The sequence below is a fragment of the Lepidochelys olivacea genome (assembly GCF_965140295.1).
Source record: "Lepidochelys olivacea isolate rLepOli2 genome assembly, chromosome: 1".
NCBI classification, from domain to species: domain Eukaryota; kingdom Metazoa; phylum Chordata; order Testudines; family Cheloniidae; genus Lepidochelys; species Lepidochelys olivacea.
This window is the reverse complement of record NC_140411.1, coordinates 212,928,594-212,949,940: the sequence shown is the minus strand read 5'-3', so window position 1 is coordinate 212,949,940 and position 21,347 is coordinate 212,928,594. Positions and strand designations below refer to the sequence as shown.

At 49.1% G+C, this 21,347-nt stretch overlaps 1 protein-coding gene across 1 annotated transcript; it reads right to left on the bottom strand.

Moving 5' to 3' along the window:
• Positions 1–3,946: 3,946 nt before the first annotated feature.
• On the bottom strand, positions 3,947–12,917 carry LAG3 (lymphocyte activating 3; the record flags this gene model as incomplete). The annotated part of the gene is made up of 8 exons (XM_084614899.1): positions 3,947–4,186; positions 9,776–9,894; positions 10,089–10,379; positions 10,830–11,123; positions 11,378–11,635; positions 11,970–12,196; positions 12,428–12,599; positions 12,863–12,917. The coding sequence occupies 8 exons, from the start codon at positions 12,915–12,917 to the stop codon at positions 4,076–4,078; spliced, it is 1,527 nt and encodes a 508-aa protein (XP_084471025.1). The 3' UTR covers positions 3,947–4,075.
• Between the last annotated feature and the right edge of the window lie 8,430 nt (positions 12,918–21,347).

Here is a 21,347-nt window from a genome sequence, read left to right as displayed (position 1 = left end):
AACAGACTTTAACATATTTGAAGACTCTTATCAGGTCCCCCCATCCCCAATCTTCTTTTCTCAAGATTAAACATAACCAGTTTTTTAATCTTTCCACATAGGTCAGGTTTTCTAAACCTTTTATCATTTTTGTTGCTCTCCTCTGGACTCTCTTCAATTTGTCCACGTCTTTCCTATAGTATGGTGCCCAGAACTGGACATGCCCAGAACTGAGGCCTCACCAGTGCTGAGTAGAGCAGGACAATTACCTCCCGTATCTTACATATAGCACTCCTGTTGTTACATCCCAGATTTAGATCAGCTTTTTTTTGCAATTACATTTCATTGTTGACCCATTTTCAATTTGTTATTCTCTACAACCCCCAGATTCTTCTCAGTAATAATACCACCTAGCCAGTTATTCTCCATTTTGTACTTGTGCATTTCATTTTTCCTTCCTAGAAGTACTTTGCATTTGTCTTTATCAAATTTCATCTTGTTGGATTCTGAGCAGTTCTTCAGTTTGTCAAGGTCACTTTGCATTCTTATTTGGTCCTCCAAAGTGCTTGCAACCCCTCTCAGCTTGGTGTCATCCACAGATTTTATAAGCATGCTCTCCACTCCATTACCCAAGTCATTAATGAAAATCTTGGCTAGTGCTGGACTGTGTTCCCTATAAGCTGCGTGCTTGGGTGGCTGCGCAGAAGAGATTCAAATGCTGCCCAGCTGATTAGAGAGCGCGCACAGCTGGCAGCATGTTTTCAGGTGCCCCTCGCCGCACATTGCGCCAACTGCAGCTGCTCCCGGGACCCTCCTGCTGGCTGTGCAGAGTGGGGGTGGGGGAGAGGAGGGTGTCAGGGTGTCCCCCTGCCCCTGTACCCCATCTTCACAGAGCAGGGCAAAGAGGACAGCCTGGCTCAGGAGCTGCTGCTGTGGTCTGAGGTCTGAATGGTGAGTGGCTGAGTGCCTTTCTTAAAGAGACAGTGCACTGTTTCTGAGATTTCCCAGCAGCCAGCTCACACAGTCTCTCTCTCTCTCTCTCTCTCTCTCTCTCTCTCTCTCTCTCTCTCTCTCGCTCACATACACACACAGACACAGACACACACACTCTTTCTCTCTCCCCTTTTCCTGTCCATGTGCCCCATCCCACAGAGTGGGGGATGGGTGATAACAGGGCTCAGGACAGAGCAGGAGAGCTTTCAGTGAATGTCTTAAAGAGACAGCACATGGCTTTCCCCATCAGCCAGCACATACACTGTCTCTGTGTGTCACACACACACACACACATACAAACACACACACAGAGTGTCTCACACACACACTGTGTCACACACAGTGTCACACACCTGCTGTGTCACACACACAGACACAGACACAGTCTCTGTGTCACACACACCCTGTGTCGCACAGTCTCTCTGTCTCTCTGTCTCTCTCTCACACACACACACACACACAGAGTCTCTGTGTCTCACACACACAGTCTCTGTCACACACACACACACAGAGTCTCTGTAACACACACACCCTCTGCATCACACAGTCTCTGTGTCTCACACAGTCTCTGTGTCACTCACACACTGTGTGTGTGTGTCTCTCTCTCTCTCACACACACACACACACAGAGTCTCTTTCACATTCACCTCCCATCAGATACTTGTATTATTGTTGTTGTTACTTCTTGGTACTTCCTGCAATGCACATATATTCTCTGTAATTTTATTCTATCAAAGTGTGTTCTTTTAGTGTTTTGACTGGTCTATGCATTTCATAATTTTTATTTCTCTCTCACACTTAAATTTAATTCTTTGAGTAGTGAGTTCTCAAATGCCTAACCTGTCCTTGTCTGGAGTAACTATCCCTATGGTAACTTTAAAAATATACATATATATTATATCCAGTGATGAGCTGCCAAAAGCTGAAGAATCGGTTCCTTCAGTCGCTTTGGGTCTTCGGCGGCACTTCGGCGACAGGTCCTTCAGTCATTCCGGGTCTTTGGCGGCACTGAAGGACCCGCCACCGAAGTCCCGGAGCACTGCTGGGTGAGTAAAAATTTAAAAGGGATTCTCAGGGGAGCCTCCCCAGCCGAGAGCTCAGGTGGGCTGGACAGGATGGTCCCGCGGGCCGGAGTTTGCCCACCCCTTTAACAACCAGTTCTAAACCGGCTTCAAAATTTAACAACCGGTTTGCGTGAACCGGTGTGAACTGGCTCTAGCTCACCACTGATTATATCTAGGTTTTTTGTTTCTACTGGTGATGCACATGCACACATTACCTTGGTGCACATAACAAAGTTTATTCCGCACATGGATGGAAAAAATTAGAGGGAACATTGGTGCTGGAGCGAGGACTGACCTCTCTGGGACCCCACTAGATGTGCCCTCCCAGTTTGACAGTGAACCACTGATAACTACTCTTTGAGTATGTTCTTTCAACCAGTTGTGCACCCACATTATAGTAATTCCATCCAGACCCCCATTTCCTTAGTTTGCTTATGAGCATGTCATGTGGGACTGTGTCAAAAGCCTTGCTTTTCTGTAACAGACAAGGGAGGGGACAAGGGAGGCACACAAAGCTCCTGGCATGATAGGGAGAATGGGGGACAATGGTAAGGGGTAGGAGGGACAGAGGGGACACAGATGCCCTGGCATGGTAGAAAATGGAGTATCCTAGAAATGGGGAGGGGGTGTCAAACAGAACCCCTGGCATGAAGCCAGGGGGGTGATGTTATAGAGAGTTCCTGAAATAGAGGGGAATGGGACAGTGGCACACGGAACTGGGGGTAGAGAATGGGGGATGCAAAGAGCCCCTGGTGAGTGCAATGTATTCAGCCTACACAAGCTACAAAAAGTGAAAGCCTGCAGTAATGACAATACTTAATGCAGCTACCTCTGGGGTAGGACACAGCAGTTGTTTAACAGCCACACAGCAGCACTACACAATAATTTGGGACAGGAAGCAAAGGGGAGTTCTGTATACAGCGAGATCACAGTGGGATTTAGGGTGGTGAAATGGGTGCACTCAGCAGGGATTTGGCCAGCACTCTTCCTGGATCCTGGTGTGGGGCATTTGACAGGTTAATGCCCCAAACTGGGGGGAAATGACAGGGATGTTTAATGACCATGAGTGGTCAGGATCTCTTGCGTTGATGTCTCATCAGAAAGACAGAGTGGGGAGAGAGAGAAAATGAAAGAAAGAGAGTGAATGGCACAGAAAGAGACAGGCAGAAAAAAGAGAGAGACACTGAAACTGAGAGAAAGGGACGGACAGAGCGTGTAACTTTTCCTTCTCTGGTGCCATTTCATTTTCCCTCCTGAAAGTCCAGAAACTAATGATCTACAGCAGGAAAACAAAACTAAAAGTGAAATCCGGGGGGGGGGGGGCAGATTTCAGGGAAGCTGCTTCACACAGACAACCAGATGCAAACAATGTGCTAGACAGGCCCATTTCACCCCAAATGCACACAGAGACCAAAGGGTTTCCAGTGGGGGGGGTTTTATTGAAGGACATTTTCTTCTGAGTGCTAATAAACTATAACAAACTCAACTATGCAATATCTCTGGCTGAAGGATCTGCTGTGCCAGCGAATGTGTGCCGGAGCAGGGTGCTTATGAGATACAGAGAGGGAAGTCAGCAGCGGGGAGTTAAATTCCCTGTGGGCAAAGGGGAGCCAGGTCTCTGCCAATCTCCCCATCTGCTAAAGACCACTCACACCCCTCCAAGGAAGGAGCAAGGCTGAGAGAGGGAGACAGAGGGCAGAGGGTGTGAAAGAGAAAGAACAAGGGAGTGAGGGAGAAACAAGTGGAAGTGAAGCAGGTTATGGACACTGGAGTCCTTCAGCTCCAAAAAGGAAGCTCAGAAACCAGTACAACAGCCCCACCCACCCCCCCAACCTTCCTGCACCCAGGTGACACCCATCTCCTTTTTGTCATATGACTCCCACCCCCTCTGCAGTGGCATGGTCCCCATGCTGTGTCCATGTGACCTCCATGCCCTCTGGACAAGTCTGCATGGTTCCCATCCCCCGGCTGTGTAACACAGTCTTGTTTTCCCATTGAAGTGCTTGCCATTCCAATTGACCTTTGTGCCTTCTCTTCCATCAGCACTCTGTCTGCAGGCTCTTCCCTTCCTGGCCTTCATCCTTCCCTGCATTCCCTGGTGTGGGGGTGGTAACCACCCGCTCCAGTGCTGGGAAGGCTGGGGAGAATATCTGAAAGGGAAAAAGAACAGATGATTGGGGAATGGACCTAGCATGGGCTCCATCCTGCCCCAGCATGATGCTTACATTTGGACCCTGGGTCTGAGCAGCCACCGTAGGTCTTAGCCCTCAGAGGCCTAGAACGTCACAGAGAGAACCCTGAGAGTCCTGATTTCTAATTCTTCCTGCTCTAACCCACTACACCCTTCTTTCTCACAACCAAAAATAGGATTCAGGAAACCTGACTCTCAGTTTCCTTTGGTGTAACTACTATACCCCAGTCATCTCCTAGTGCTGAGAAAAGAACCCAGGAGTCATGCTCCACAATCATGTTCCCTTTCCTGTAGAGAATACTGGCTTGATATTATGCTTTGTGCAGTTGAGTTATGCCTTTAACGTGGCTCCTTTCATAGATTTTAAGGCCACAAAGAGCCATTATGATGATCTAGTCTAACCTCCTGTGTAAACCCACCCAGAGAACCCACCCAGGAGTTTCTGCATCAAGCCCATAACTTCTGGTTCAGTTCAAGTGTTTCTTTTAGAAAGACATCCAGTCTTGATTGAAAGACTCCAAGTGATGAAGAATCCACCGTAACCCTTGGTAAATTGTTCCAATGGTTAATTACAGTTGCTGCTAAAAGTTTGCATCTTATTTCTAATCTGTATTTATCTAGCTTCAACTCCTAGACATTGGACCTTACTATGACTTTTTCTGCTAGATTAAAGAGCTGTCTAGTATCAGAAATCTCTTCCCTGTGTAGATACTTGTAGCTGGTGATCAATTCACCTATTAACTTCTCTTGGATAAACTAAATAGATTGAGCTTCTTGAGTTTTTCATGGTGAGACAGGTTTTCCAGACCTTGAATCATTCAAAATACACTCAGGAGCACTATTCTGTGGATACATAGCTCTAATAGTATTGAAAGGTTCACAGCATCACCCCTGTTGAAGTACACTCTGGGGTGTTACTCTTCAAGTGTACCATGGGCTCTCAGTTTGAGGTTTGTGACCTCCAGGTGGGTGATGAACAGGGGACAGGGGCTTGTCCTTTCTATATTGCAAATTGGGAGGGATATCCCTACTAGATGGGAGCGGTCCCCATTATAGAAAAAGAGGTTGTGGTATTGAAGAGTTTGAGAACCAGGCTACATCTACACTATATCTGGGATCAACGCTCTGAGATCAATCCACTGGCAGTCAATTTAGTGGGTCTAGTGAAGACCCGCCAAATCGACAGCAGATCACTCTCCAGTCAACCCCTGTACTCTACCCTGATGACAAGAATAAGGTAAGTCGATGGGAGAGTTTCTCCTGTTGACCCCCAGCAATGTAGACCCCATGGTAACTCGACCTAAGGTACATCAACTCCAGCTTAGTTATTCACGTAGCTTGTCTTGTGTAACGTAGGTTGACTTACCGCGATAGTGTAGACATAGCCCCAGTAAAGTATAGAAAAATCAAGAAGTCTATGAGAGAATAATTGGGTCCCCTGGACCACCAGGAGAGCAATTAGAGGAGGAATTTGCAATGTAAGTAGTTTGCCCTGAAGAAATGTGATTTCCTTGCATGAGTCTTTGACCACTGAGGATGTTGTGGGGACACCTAACAAAGACCTGCTCTTTAGTGGTGCCAAAGCTGAGGCACTGCGAGAGATTGAAGTCTGAAAAAAGGAGATCCTGGAACAAACTGATAAATTAAAAGAGTGACAAGTCACCAGGAGTGGATGGAACCTGGGTCTGAGGCTGCTAACAAGAATATGAAGCCTCATTAAAATCAGCAAGTGTACATTGACAAATGTTGTACATTGATCCTGATAATTACACATCGGTGAGTCTGACCTAGCCCCAGAAAAGCTGCAGCAAGAAAATTACCGAAGAACAGGAAAATTAGTTGAAACAATAATTAGAGCCCTATAAAAACCTTAGAAAAACATGATCTGATAGCTACAAATTAGTGCCTGCAAAGGAAAATCATGCCACTCTAATTTATTAGAATTCTCTGAATGCATCAGCAATATTGTGAATAAAGAATGACTCAGTTGTCATGATTTTGGGGGGGATTTCAGAAGACTTTGACAAAGTCCCTTCTGAGATGCTGTTAAGGAATTAAGTAACATGGTGTGAAAGGTTAAGTTTTATCATGGATCAGAAACCGGCGAACAGAGAGAAAGCAGGAATAAATAATACATTTTCATCATGGCTAAAGGTTAATAGTAGTGTGCCGCAAGGTTCTGTACTAGGACAGGTGTTTACCATGTTTATACGTGTACAATTTTTTTAAGTGCCTAAAAGACTTAGGAGTACAGCTGGCCAGAAAATGGGGGCATCCCCCACAGAAAATTATGACTTCTTGGTAGAAAATCAAAACCTAAACATTTTTGGCCAAACACACAGTGACTCATGGGATTTGTGGCTTGGATCCCCCATGCTCACATTCTCCTCTATGGGCCAGGCACCCTGGTCAGTCTACATCTCCCCTCTTGTTGAGCCACTGTGGTACATCATAGGAGTTCTACAGCCATGGTGCATCATGGAAGATGTAGTCTGGTTGCAGAACTTGGCCCATAGAGAAGAATGGGGGCATGAGGCACCCAAACAACAACTCCCATGAGGCACACTTTTGGCAAGTCCAAATCCAAATTTTGGATTTTGGGTTCTCAGTGACAAGTCAAAAGTTTTTGAAAAAGGAACTTTTTTGCAAAAAATTTAATGTAGTCAAAAAACAAATTTTCAACGAACCCTACTTAGGAGCCTGGAAGTCTCATTGTCAGAAGCAACTTGGCAATTTTTATGCACTTAAGGCCCATTGAAGTGCAATAAGCCTTAGTTTCCTAAGGACCCAAATCACTTTTGAAAAGGGAACTTAAGATCCTGGGTCCTTCAGTGATTTTAAAAATTTACCTAGTCTGGAAAAGGGGATGAGCAGTGAAGTAGCAAAATATGCATATAGCACAACATTATTTAAGTTAAACAACACTGGAGAACACTGTGAGAGCTAGCACAGAGTTGTAGTAGATTCTCCGTCATGGGCAATTTTAAAATCAAGAATGGATTTTTTTTCTAAAAGATCTGCTCTAGTCCAAACAGGAATTAGGCTGGGGAAGTTCTATGGCCTGTGTTATACACGAGGTCAGACTAGCTTATGACAATGGTCTCTTCTGGCCTTGGAATCTATGAACCTATGAATCAAAGCTAGATGAATGGACATCACAATGGCAGATGAAACTCAGTGTAGACCAGAGGTCCCCAAAATGTGGGGTGCGCCCCCTAGGGGGGCGTGGAGCATGGGCAGTGGGTGAACCATGGGCTTCAGGAGGCTAGCCCCTGGCCAGGCCCATCCCTTCCACCTGAGGCCCTGCCCCTCTCAGCCCCTTCCCCCACCAAAGCCCAGAGCCCCCCCCCCCCCCGGCATGACCTCTAGTCCCTCCCACCCTGGCCCCAGGCTGCCCAAGCACCTCCAGCCCTGGAGCACTGGGTGGGAGGGCATTGCGCGTCCCCCCACCCCCCAGTCCTGGAGCACTGGACGGATGGCGCCCCCGCCACAAGCCCAGAGCACCAGGTGGGCAGCACACAGCCTCCCCCGCCCACCCCCCAGCACTGGGCGATGCAGCTCCAGCACCCCCAGCCCCAGAGCACTGGCCACCACAGCCCCAGCACCGGGGCTCCCCCCAGTGCCGTGCAGCCCCAGCCACAAGTCACCCCAAGTCCCAGCCACCCTAGTCACAGCCCCGTCAAGCTCCCTGGAAAAGGAGCAGCCTGCCTGGGCTGAGATCAAGGAGGAAGGGCAAGCAGGAGGGGGCCTCGGGCTGGAGCATGAGTGGGGCCACAAGCGGGGCTGTTTGGGGAAGCACAGCCTTCCCCAGTCTATTATACCTGCCGCCTATGGTGTGGAGGAAAGTTCAGGGGGGCACGGCAGGGCCCGGACCAGCCCCTAGGGCTGTAGGGAGGGAGCACCACCCAGCCCTTCCCTGCCCCCAGCTCTGCTCTGGTCCCACTCATGGACCTGTACCTGGCCCCGTCCCCAGCCTCAGCATGGCCCCACTCCCAGCCTCGGCCCCTGGCCATGGCCCCACTCCCAGCCTCAGGCCCACCCCCAGCTGTGGCCCCAGTCTTGGCCCCCTTACCCCTGTCTGTGTCCCCCCGCCCCAAACCACAGCCCCACTCCTGGCCCCGGCTCCTGGCCATGGCCCCACTCCCAGCCTCAGGCCCACCCCCAGCTGTGGCCCCAGTCTTGGCCCCCTTACCCCTGTCTGTGTCCCCCCGCCCCAAACCACAGCCCCACTCCTGGCCCCGGCTCCTGGGGGCAGACAGGGTAAGGGGAGTGTGCGACCCTCAATAGTTTGGGGACTGCTGGTATAGGCAAATGCAAGGTAATGCACATTGAAAGCAATCATCTGAACTCCAACAAATTATTAGGTTTTAAATGAACCATAACCACTTAGGGAAAAAGACCTAGACATTATTGTATAGTTGAAGATCTCTGCTCACCAGGTAGCAGTAGTTAAAAAGCCAACAAAATGTTAGCTATTCCCATGTCGCTATTCCCATGTCGCTATGTAAATTAGTGAGAAGACCTCATCTGGAACACTGTGTTCATCTCCGGTTACCCTCTCTATAAAAAGTCATAGTAAAACAGAGGGGATTCAGATATGAGTGATGAAAACGATGTGAGGCCTTGAAAGATTTCTGTGTGAAAAGAGACAGTGTTTGTTTTGTTCAGAGACAAGAGAAATAAGAAGGGACATACTAGAGGTAAACAAAATTCTAACTGGGTGAGAAAGTCAGTCAGGATGAATTTATCATAGCACAGAACAAAGAGATGATCAGTAAAATTGAAAGCCTGCAATTTCAAAATGGATAAAAGGGAACAGTTTTTACACCTTGCATAATGAGCCCCTGGAACTCACTGCCCCAGGATAATGTGGAGGCCAAGAGCTTAGCAAGATTCAAAAAGGTATTGGGCATTTACATACACTGGAACAATTTACTAAGGGTCGTGGTGGATTCTCCATCACTGGCAATTTTTAAATCAAGATTGGATGTTTTTCTAAAAGATCTGCTTCAGGAAGTATCTTGGGAAGTTCTATGGCCTGCGTTATACAGGAGGTCAGACTAGATGATCACAGTGGTCCCTTCTGGCCTTGGAATCTATGAATCTATTTGGGAATTGAGAACATCCACAATTACATTAGGTCAGATTATGAAAAAGAAAAAGTACAACCACAATAGTTTGGAAGGGACATAAACCCTCATCCTTTAAGGCACAAGAGGACCTCAGACTGACAGGAGTTAAGAGAAAACTTCCTCCGTGGGCAGGTTATTCTATAATTGTCCACTAGAGGATATTTTGCCCCTTCCTCTGAGGTATCTGGCACTTGGCCACTGTCAGAGACAGGGCACTTGGCTAGCAGGTCCACTGGGCTGATCCAGCCTGGCAGTTCCTATATTCCCAGTACATACTGCATACGACCAGGGCAGAGCTGGCAGGCTACCCAATGTAGCCTCTTTGCCCTGCACACACAGCCCCAACCCGAAGCAGGGCTGTCAGGCTTAGATGAGAGAAGACAGATGGACATAGACAGAGCAATGGACTGACTCACCCTTTGGTTCCGCAGGACCAAAGCCAGGATGGAGGCCACAAGCAGGAGGAAGAGGACAAGGATAAGGCCAAAAGAGACCTGCCCATCCAGAATGGTATGAGGACCAGAGAGCTGGGCACCTGTAAGGGGAAATCACAGTTAGAAAGGAGGGTGAAACGGGGGATGGGGGGGGTGGGACTGGTTCGGGGTGTGGATGAGGTTTGAAAAATGTTGGCTGGTCAAGTGGGTCAAGTGGAGCAAAAGTCTTGGGGCACAGGGAGATGGAAGTGGGGTGGGGTGGGGTGGAGGAAATGGGGCACAGGGGAGACGGTACCTGTAATATACAGCTCATATTCCACAGCTCCCAGCCTCCCTTCTGAGCTATGGACACTGCACTCCCAGGTGCCAATATCCTCCTGGGACACACGGGTCAGTTCCAGGGTGGAACCCAGATAGTAGCGCTGGACCCCTGGGCTCCTGAGAGTGGCCTCAAATGAGCTCCTATTGCTGAGGCCTGAGTTCAGCTGCCTCCACTGAAAGTGCTCGTGCCCCCTGGGGTGGGTGAGGCTGCAGATAAGCAGCAGACGAGAGCCTTCAGCGACTGGCCCTTTGATGCTTGGGGTGACTGTGGGGGAGGGAAACAGAAATACCCTCAGCAAAAAAAGGAGAGCCTCTTCCTGCCTCACCCCTTCAGCACCTCCTTTCTCTCTGTCACGTTCCTCCTTTTTCACTCTCTCTCTCTCTCTCTCACACCTTCTCTCATTGACTCCCTGGCTTCCCCCTTCTCTCTCTCTCTCTTTCATTTTGCTACTTTAAGGCAGATTTCTAAAAGAAAAATACTGGAACCACCATGAGAAACCTCCCTATGGCACAGCATCCTGTGGAAAGAGAGACTCCACTCCTGTGCAGCTAAATGCCTGAGCTGAGACACAGGGTCTTCCCGCATAGGGAGGCTGGACAGGCTGAGAACATCCCAAACTCACCACATTGGTGTACAAGGAGATTTTCTCCAAGCCAGTGAAAGCCACTGGAGGGAAAGAGTCCCCTTGGCATCCTCTGGGCTTCCCTTGCTCACCTGTCATCACTGCCAAGGTCACATCCCTAGTGATGGTCGTGCCATGGATAGAGACAGCACAGCAGTATTGCCCTGCATCCCCTGGTCCCACCTCAGGGAGATGGAGGGTGAAGCTCCCATTGCTCCCATTCCTGGAGATGCCCCGTATTTCCAGATCCCCTCCTGCAAGACGGCTCCAGTGGGCTGACACCCCTAGAATGCCGGAGGCACTAGGGTCTCGGTTCAGGAGGCAGGGAAGGTTGGTGGCAGATCCTACTGCAGCATAGACTACAGGAGAGGCTGGGCCAGCAAAACCTGGAGGAAACAAAGAGTGTAGGGCAACATTAGATTGTATGAGGTCCACAGAACTGCAACAGAAAGGGAGGTTACCACCCCCTGTGGGGAGGGGATGCTGGGACAGAGGGAAACCATGACTGGGAAAGCAGGGAGGGAAGCAAAGAGATCCAAGGAGGCTACTCATGATAGGGCAGGAGTTGGAGAGGAGGAGGCTATTGTGAGAGGCCAGAGATCTCTGGGAGCTGAGAGGGTGAGTTGGAAGCCAGAGTTACCTAGAATTTGAAGGTTGAGTATGGCAGAAACTTTCTCATCATTTGAGTATGTGAGTTCGCAGCGCCAGGGCCCTGAATCACTCACAGTTGGCCTAGAGATGGATAGAGCCCCATAGCGGGAACGGAACCTGCCGGAGACGGGGACCAGGCTGCCCTTATGGAACCAGCGCATCCCCACAAGCTTAGCCGGATGACTGGAGTTACAGAGTAGCAAGAGAGGCTCCGTTTCCACCAGCAGACCTGGGGGATTGACAGTCACTGCGGAGAAGAAGGGAAAAGAGAAGTTAATGTCACAGGGGAGCCCTAAAACCATTCCCGCTTTGGAGCTCCCAGCCCCTCTCTGCAGGGCATTGAAGTGACAATCAACCTGTCCTTGATCTCCCCATTTTCCTTGTGTTTATTACCTAGAGATTTCCCTCTCTGCAGCTCTCATCCCATGGGATGAAGACAGGGGAGTTGACTAATCTCAAGAGGCTGCTTCTCATTTTCTAACCTGCTGTTCCAGTCCTGGGCTCCCCTGCCAGAACTTTTTGTCCTAACTGACAATACCCTGCTGTTCCAGGGATCCCTGTTGGGCTCCAACTTCTCGTACCTGTCACCATGCCCAGCTCCAGCTGGCAGCACCGAGTCTCCTTGCCATATCTCACCAGTGCCTCGTAATGGCCTGCATCATCATTCAGTAGTGGCTCAATCCAGAGGGAGAAGTCCCCCTGGCGGAAGCTGGTTTCCCTGACTGAGGCTCGGGGCATCATGGATCGGGCTGTCTTCAGGAGACCACTGTACTCCACCTCCAGCACCATGTGGGGCTCTTTGTGGGAGCTGGGGATATGGGCAGGGGGAATGAGTTAGTGCTAGGAGAGGGAGAGGATGGGGAAAGGAGCAGAGAAAGAGCAGGGAAGAAAGGCAGCGAGAGGGAGAAAGATCACATCAGGGGAGAGAGGATGGGAATCAAAGACTGTGGAAGAGGAGAAGAAAGAATGAGGGAAAGGTGAAGAAATAGGAAAGGAATCAAAAAGCACAGCACCACCACCCCCTCACAGCCTGAATTACCTTTCCCCATGCCGCTCCCAGCGGACGGCTGTCTTCTCATACAGCTGCTTCCAGCTGCTCTGCAGCTCCTGAGGACTCAGGTGACAGGGGAGCACAACCAGGTCCCCCACTTTGGCCCACACCCTCTGCTCCCCCCTCTGCTCCTTTGCTGCTCCAGGGGAAGTACTGCTGGCTGCAACAAGACAGAGAACTGAGCAGGGGGGAGGTTTAGAAATGCGGGTGGAGACATTTTTTTCCTGTCCTGAGAGGACCCTGCCAAGGAGGATGGAAGAGGCCTGGGGAGCAATATCGGGATAAGGGGAACACTGAAGGGTCAGGAAAGCAAGATCTGCCAAGAGTTCAGCTTTGAATTGCTAAAATCCTGTGGACCAAGTAAATCCCAAATGTCCCCAGTGCAACTACCCTCCACCACCAAAAATACTCAGCCCCCCTTACCATTGGTCACCAGCAGCATGAGGGCGAGAGACAGTGGCATGAATGCCAATGTCATGGTGGCATCAAGGAGACAAAGGGGATGTGTCTCCACACTCAGTTCACCACCAGAATGGATCCAAAGCTTCAAGGGACGAGTGAGAACAAGGCATGGACTGGACAAAGGAGGGGGCAGGTGACTGGGTCGTCAGGTTCTCTCGTTCACTTGCTCTCTCGCTCTCTATCTCTCTCGTTCTGATCAAAGCCTTTCCCTAGATGCCCTTATAATGCGGGTGGGCAGCTAATTTCCTCACAGCGCTGAGAAGATGCGTCACAGCCAAGAAACCAGCATCAGACTGAGGCACGTGCAGAAAGAGATGGAGACAGAGGAAGAAGGAGTCAGAGATCGTGTTCTAAGCATCTTTTAGTGGAAATTCTCTCTCTGGGTTTCTGTTGTTTTCTTCACAGTTTCGCTTCTACCCAGACAGCGGAAAATTTGTAGAAGACACTTCCCAGCAAGTGCCCTTCATGTTTTTCTTTCATCTCTTACCTTTTTTGGTTTGATCTTTCCGCCTCTCACTGTTTCTGTCAATTAATTGTTTTAGTCTTTTCAGAATGCCTTGTTCCTCTTTCCATTTTTTCTTTTACTTTCTCAAATATAGGCTCTCTTTTTCTGTATTTCCAATTCACAGGGGGACACTAAATGAGGAGCTGCAAACAACTGGAAGGACAGGAAAATAACCCAAAGGGACTAAGAAAGACTAGAGATGGCACAGGTGCTGGAACTAGGGGTGCTGGGGATGCTGCCACACCCCCTGGCTTGAAGTGGTTCCCATCATATACAGGGTTTACAGTTTGATTCAATGGCTACACGAATTGTTCCAGCTCCCGTGGGAGGTAGGGCCGGGAAATAAAGTGAGTTTCAGCCAGGACAAATGTAGTAGTAGATCCAAAACCCAGGACCACACTGGAGGGGAGATGGCCAGGAGGAGCTGAGGGAGGAGGCTGCATATTGGCTGCAGAAAAGATTGCTGTGCTTTTGCGGTTGCATGGCAAGACACTGCATCCTAGGGCGGGAATGATCTCTCTCTGTCTAGTTTTGGGGAGACCCAACTTCAGGTCCTGTGACATGGGGGCTTCTCCCAGCTCCCATGTAGGTGATGAGAAGTTCAGGGAGAACAGAACTGAACTTTGCATAGTGAGATTCATAGATTCCCATCCCTGTCACACGTGGGACCCCCTTGTCACCTCAGAGAATCCCTCCTTTTGTGGCTCACACTTTCCAGCACCCACTGGTTTTGGCTCTATCTGACTTAATCATGCATTTGTCCTCTCTGGTGACTTCTGACTGTGCTCCCTTCTGTGCACACATCCCCTACTAACCAGAGTGGGCGGGGCCTCTCCCTGGGGTCAGGGAGCACAGGGTGACTCAGGGGCACAATTCTCCTCTGGCTCTAGACTGTTCTCAATGGTAGCAGATGACAGAATGAGGAGTAATGGTCTCAAGTTGCAGTGGGGGAGGTTTAGATTGGATATTAGGAAAAACTTTTTCACTAAGAGGGTGGTGAAACACTGGAATGCGTTACCTAGGGAGGTGGTAGAATCTCCTTCCTTAGAGGTTTTTAAGGTCAGGCTTGACAAAGCCCTGGCTGGGATGATTTAACTGGGAATTGGTCCTGCTTCGAGCAGGGGGTTGGACTAGATGACCTTCTGGGGTCCCTTCCAACCCTGATATTCTATGATTTTATGATTCTATGATTCCTCTGCTGGAGGATCTCTTTCTCTCTCTGTTTTTTGTCAGCGGAGTGATCAGGAGGGAGGAATTGGGAAACAGAGAAGTGGGTAACAGAGAGAGGAAAGGAGAGGAGGAGAGGTTGGAGAATACATTACAGTTAAAGCGCAAGGTGTTTTTCCTCCTGTTCAGCAAAAACAGTGCCTGGTGTCCGGTCTTAGCAGAGGGTATAGACTTTCCATTCCACTGAGTCAGCATCAAAGGGATGGCATGAGCGCGTGGGTGAAGGAGAAACAGAGCAAGAGAATGAAAGAGAGAGGGGTCTGCGGCATAGCGAGGAGACATGTGGGGCTTCACTCTCAGTAGGGCTGCCTGAGGGAAAATGGCACCCTGAGCAAACTTGTATTTTGGCACACACACACACACACCCTTGTTCCCATGGGCACAGTGCCCCCGCACACTGCCCCTGGCCACTGTGGGCTTTTGAGGCTCCCCGCTCCCTCCTGCGCTCCTAACCCCTACACTGTACCCCCTCCTGTGCTCCTAACCATTGCATCCCCAATCCTGCACCCACGTGGGGAAACTGACCTGGATGCATGGAGCGCCTGGCATTGCCGCTCACTCACCCCTTCAAACACTGCTCCTCTGCGCACCCTTCGGGGGTTCTGGGGGGGGGGGCAAAGTCAGGGCTCCCTGCATCCAGGTCACTTTCCCCACCCGGGCTGCATAACAGGAGGGCAGGAAAGCAGCAGCTCCTGATGTTCTCCTCACAGCACAGCACAGCTGGGGAAAGTGACCTGGATGCAGGGAGTGCTTGGTGTTGCTCCGCTCTCGCTCCCTCCCCTCCCCACACACATACACACACACACACACATAGCCCCATTGCGGGGATGGTGACCGTGAGCAGTATCTGTACATCACCACTGTCCCTCCTTCCTCTGCAGGGAGGGAGCAGGGAGAAATCTGGGAGCTTCCCCACATGGGACACAGCACTTCTGTGCCAGCCGGGAGCAGTTTCTGACTCTAGATCGGCAGTGTGCCTCTCTGTGCTGCCATGCAGTGCCCCTTTAACCATGGCATCCCTGGGTGGTCGCCCAGATGGCCCACCCCTAAGACTGGTCCTGACTCTCAGGCCACATCTGCCTCACCCCTCTCCCTGGCCCCACTCCAGAGATACACACAGAACCCTGCTCTCCATCTCCATCCATCTGCTCCTCCTCAATCTCCTAACCTCACTCCCCCTGCATCATCCCCACTCAATCCTTAATATTGGCCCAAGTGTTAACCACACTCACAGCATTGGAACGGTTGTCTTCAAATGAAAAAGCTCATCTCCTAGTGTGACAGGTTCGGTCACAGAGCCCCCTTGGGAGTGTCACCTGATGTGCTAAAATGATCTCTGAGTTCATTTTCCCTGCCAGCTTGGGACTCCAGAACCCTGCCTTGTTGAGCCAGAGTCACAAGCCTGCTGCAACACAGATCCAGGGTCTGAACCACACCCTCAAAGCTGCAGGCTTTAACTGAAAACCACTCAGCAGGTACTCCTGTCTCCAGCACCCAGATACCCAGCTTCCAGTGGGATCCAAACCCCAAATAAATCTGTTTTATTCTGTATAAAGCTTATACAGGGTAAATTTATAAATTGTCCGCCCTCTATAACACTGATAGAGAGATATGCACAGCTGTTTGCTCCCCCAGGTATCAATTACTTACTCTAGGTTTACTAATAAACAAAAGTGATTTAATTAAAAATAAAAAGTAGAATTTAAGTGGTTTCAAGTAATAACAGACAGAAGAGAGTGGACTAGACTAGATGATACATCTGACGGAAGGGAACAGAAGGAGACTCTGCCGATTGGAAGGCATGAGATGCACTGTCCTAGGGATGGGGGTTCCACGACCACCGTTCCCAAGAAAAGGAGGCAGGTGGTGGTGGTCGGGGACTCCCACCTCAGAGGGACTGAGTCATCTATCTGCCGCCCCGACTGGGAAAACCGAGAAGTCTGCTGCTTGCCAGGAGCTAGGATTCATGATGTGACGGAGAGACTGCTGAGACTCATCAAGCCCTCAGATCACTACTCCTTCCTGCTTCTCCACGTGGGCACCCATGATACTGGCAAGAATGACCTTGAGCAGATCACTGCAGACTACGTGTTTCTGGGAAGAAGGATACAGGAGTTTGAGGTGCAAGTGGTGTTCTTGTCCATCCTCTCTGTGGAAGGAAAAGGCCCAGGTAGAGACCGTTGAATTGTGGAAGTCAACGAATGGCTACGCAGGTGATGTTGGAGAGAAGGCTTTGGATTCTTTGACCATGGGATGGTGTTCCAAGAAGGAGGAGTGCTAGACAGAGACGGGCTCCACCTAACGAAGAGCGGGAAGAGCATCTTGGCAAGCAGGCTGGCTAACCTAGTGAGGAGGCCTTTAAACTAGGTTCACCGGGAGGAAGGAGACCAAAACGCTGAAGTAAGTGGGGAAGTGGGATACTGGGAAGAAGCACAAGCAGGAGAGCATGAGAGGGGAGGGCTTTTGCCTCATACTGAGAAAGAGGGACCATCAGTGAGTTATCTTAAGTGCCTATACACAAATGCAAGAAGCCTGGGAAACAAGCAGGGAGAACTGGAAGTCCTGGCACAGTCAAGGAATTATGATGTGATTGGAACAACAGAGACTTGGTGGGGTAACTCACATGACTGGAGTACTATCATGGATAGATATAAACTGTTCAGGAAGGACAGGCAGGGCAGAAAAGGTGGGGGAGTTGCATTGTATGTAAAAGAGCAGTGTGACTGCTCAGAGCTCCGGTATGAAACTGCAGAAAATCCTGAAAGTCTCTGGATTAAGTTTGGAAGTGTGAGAAAAAAGGGTGATGTCTTGGTGGGAGTCTGCTATAGACCACCAGATCAGGGGGATGAGGTGGACGAGGCTTTCTTCCGGCAACTTGCAGAAGTTACTAGATCACACACCCCGGTTCTCATGGGAGACTTCAATCACCCTGATATCTGCTGGGAGAGCAATACAGTGGTGCACAGACAATCCAGGAAGGTTTTGGAAAGTGTAGGGGACAACTTCCTGGTGCAAGTGCTGGAAGAAACCAATGAGGGGCAGAGCTCTTCTTGACCTGCTGCTCACAAACTGGGAAGAATTAATAGGGGAAGCAAAGGTGGATGGGAACCTGGGAGGCAGTGACCAGGAGATGATCAAGTTCAGGATCCTGACACAAGGAAGAAAGGAGAGCAGCAGAATATGGACCCTGGACTTCAGAAAAGGAGACTTGGACTCCCTCAGGGAACTGATGGGCAGGATCCCCTGAGAGAATAACATGAGGGGGAAAGGAGTCCAGGAGAGCTGGCTGTATTTTAAAGAATCCTTATAGAGGTTACAGGGACAAACCATCCTGATGTGTAGAAAGAATAGTAAATATGGCAGGCGACCAGCTTGGCTTCACAGTGAAATCCTTGCTGATCTTAAACACAAAAAAGAAGCTTACAAGAAGTGGAAGATTGGACAAATGACCAGGGAGGAGTACAAAAATATTGCTCAGGCATGCAGGAGTGAAATCAGGAAGGCCAAACCACACCTGGAGTTGCAGTTAGCAAGAGATGTTAAGAGTAACAAGAAGGGTTTCTTCAGGTATGTTAGCAACAAGAAGAAGTTCAAGGAAAGCGTGGGCCCCTCACTGAATGAGGGAGGCAACCTAGTGACAGAGGATGTGGAAAAAGCTAATGTACTCAATGCTTTTTTTGCCTCTGTCTTCACGAACAAGGTCAGCTCCCAGACTACTGCACTGGGCAGCACAGCATGGGGAGGAGGTAACCAGCCCGCTGTGGAGAAAGAAGTGGTTCAGGACTATTTAGAAAAGCGGGATGAGCACAAGTCCATGGGGCTGGATGTGCTGCATCCGAGACTGCTAAAGGAGTTGACGGATGTGATTGCAGAGCCATTGGCCATTGTCTTTGAAACCTCATGGCGATTGAGGGAGGTCCTGGATGACTGGAAAAAGGCTAATGTAGTGCCCATCTTTAAAAAAGGGAAGGAGGAGGATCCAGGGAACTACAGGCCAGTCAGCCTCACCTCAGTCCCTGGAAAAATCATAGAGCAGGTCCTCAAGGAATCAATTCTAAAGCACTTAGAGGAAAGGAAAGTGATCAGGAACAGTCAGCATGGATTCACCAAGGGCAAGTCATACCTGGCTAATCTAATTGCCTTCTATGACAAGATAACTGGCTCTGTGGATGAGGGGAAAGCAGTGGACATGTTATTCCTTGACTTTAGCAAAGCTTTTGACATGGTCTCTCTTGCCAGCAAATTAAAGAAGTATGGGCTGGATGAATGGACTATAAGGTGGACAGAAAGCTGGCTAGATCATCGGGCTCAAAGGGTAGTGATCAATGGCTCCATGTCTAGTTGGTAGCTGGTATCAAGCAGAGTGCCCCAAGGGTTGGTCCTGGGGCTGGTTTTGTTCAATATCTTCATTAATGATCTGGAGGATGGCATGGACTGCACCCTCAGCAAGTTTTCAGATGACACTAAACTGGGAGGAGTGGTAGATACGCTGGAGGATAAGGATAGGATACAGAGGGCCCTAGACAAATTAGAGGATTGGGCCAAAAGAAATCTGATGAGGTTCAACAAGGACAAGTGTAGAGTCCTGCACTTAGGACAGAAGAATCCCATGCACCACTACAGACTAGGAATCGAATGGCTAGGCAGCAGTTCTTCAGAAAAGGACCTAGGGGTTACAGTGGACGAGATGCTGGATATGAGTCAACAGTGTGCCCTTGTTGCTAAGAAGGCCAATGGCATTTTGGGCTGTATAAGCAAGAGAATTGCCAGCAGATCGAGGGACGTGATCATTCCACTCTATTCGACATTGGTGAGGCCTCATCTGGAGTACTGTGTCCAGTTTTGGGCCCCACATTACAAGAAGGATGTGAAAAAATTGGAAAGCATCCAGCGGAGGACAACAAAAATGTTTAGGGGACTGGAACACATGACTTATGAGGAGAGGCAGAGGGAACTGGGATTGTTTAGTCTGCGGAAGAGAAGAATGAGGGGGGATTGGATAGCTGCTTTGAACTACCTGAAAGGGGGTTCCAAAGAGGATGGATCTTGACTGTTCTCAGTGGTAGCAGATGACAGAACGAGGAGTAATGGTCTCAAGTTGCAGTGGGGAAGGTTCAGGTTGGATATTAGGAAAAACTTTTTCACTCGGAGGGTGGTGAAGCACTGGAATACGTTACCTAGGGAAGTGGTGGAATCTCCTTCCTTTGAAGTTTTTAAGGTCAGGCTTGACAAAGCCCTGGCAGGGATGATTTAATTGGGGATTGGTCCTGCTTTGAGCAGGGGGTTGGACTAGATGACCTCCTGAGGTCCTTTCCAACCCTGATATTCTATGATTCTATGAGAACAAAGTAAGTTACCAAGCAAAATAAAACAAAACACGCAAGTCTAAGCCTAATACATTTAAGAAACTGAATACAGGTAAATCTCACCCTCAGAGATGTTCCAATGAGCTTCTTTCACAGACTAGATCCTTCCTAGTCTGTGCCCAATCCTTTCCCTTGTTCCAGCTCAGGTGGTAACTCAGGGATTTCTCATGACTGGCAGCCCCCTTTGTTCTGTTCCACCTCCTTTTATAGGTTTGGCACAAGGCAGGAATCTTTTGCCTCTCTATTTCTAAATGGAAAAGCACCAGGTTTAAGACGGATTCCAGTTCAGGTGACATGATTACATGTCACTGTAAGACCTCCTTCTTCATAGCCTAGTAGCTGGAAGACATGTACATAGGAAGACTTGCAGGTAAACAAACCCATTCACAGTTCATTGATTCTGAAGCACCCTTAATGGCTTCCACTTGACATGTTTACATCAGTAAAACAAGTTTATATCTTATTCTCCTAACTCCAGACATAGAAATAATACATGCAAACAAATAGGATGAACACACTCAGTAGATCCTAAGCTTTGTAATGATACCTTATAAGAGACCTTTTGTATAAAGCATATTCCAGTTACATTATGTTTACACTCATAAGCATATTTCCATAAACATATGGAGTGCAATGTCACATCTAACTCTTAAAAACGGATACAGCTAAATTCTGGCCTATCTGCCACTGCCTGGGAAAGTAACCTAAAGCTCAAGCTTGGAGAGCTGAGGGGCTGAGGACAATGCCTCTCATGCACAAGGGGATGTTGATGGTAGAGGGGTTATTGTGGTGAGAGGGCATGTTCTGAAATGATAGCTTTTAAGGCACTGTTTTACTCAGCGTGAGGCTCTATCTTTAGAAGTGAAGTCTCTGACGTTTCTCTGTAATGACCCATTTTAAATGCTGACTCCATTGAATGGCATCTTCGTCATCTCCCAGCACAAAACCCCACCAGCACAAATAGCAGTGACTGGAGTGAGGTCACCACTGAGACACATTGGTGGAGCTGCATGTGTGGCTAGGCTAGGGCAGCAATAGCAGAAGGGGCTGAAGGTGAGGACTGAGGGGCATTGGCAGAGCTGGGGAAGGCAGTGGAAACTAGGATTAGAATACAGGAGGGGCTGAAGTTCGGAAGCTCAGTATTGATACATTTGGCTTGGGCATTAGCTGCCTTTGATCAGGTTCTAGGCTTTACTGACCATTTCAGTGAATTCCCTTTATTGCCTTTTTGGGTTTGTTTTTGTTTCTTTTTAATTATGTAGTATACATGCAAGTTCAGTTCCTGGCACTCCCCATCTCTGCTCTTACTAGTGCCACAATGAAGTCTGGACCTTTGCAGAATGCCTCT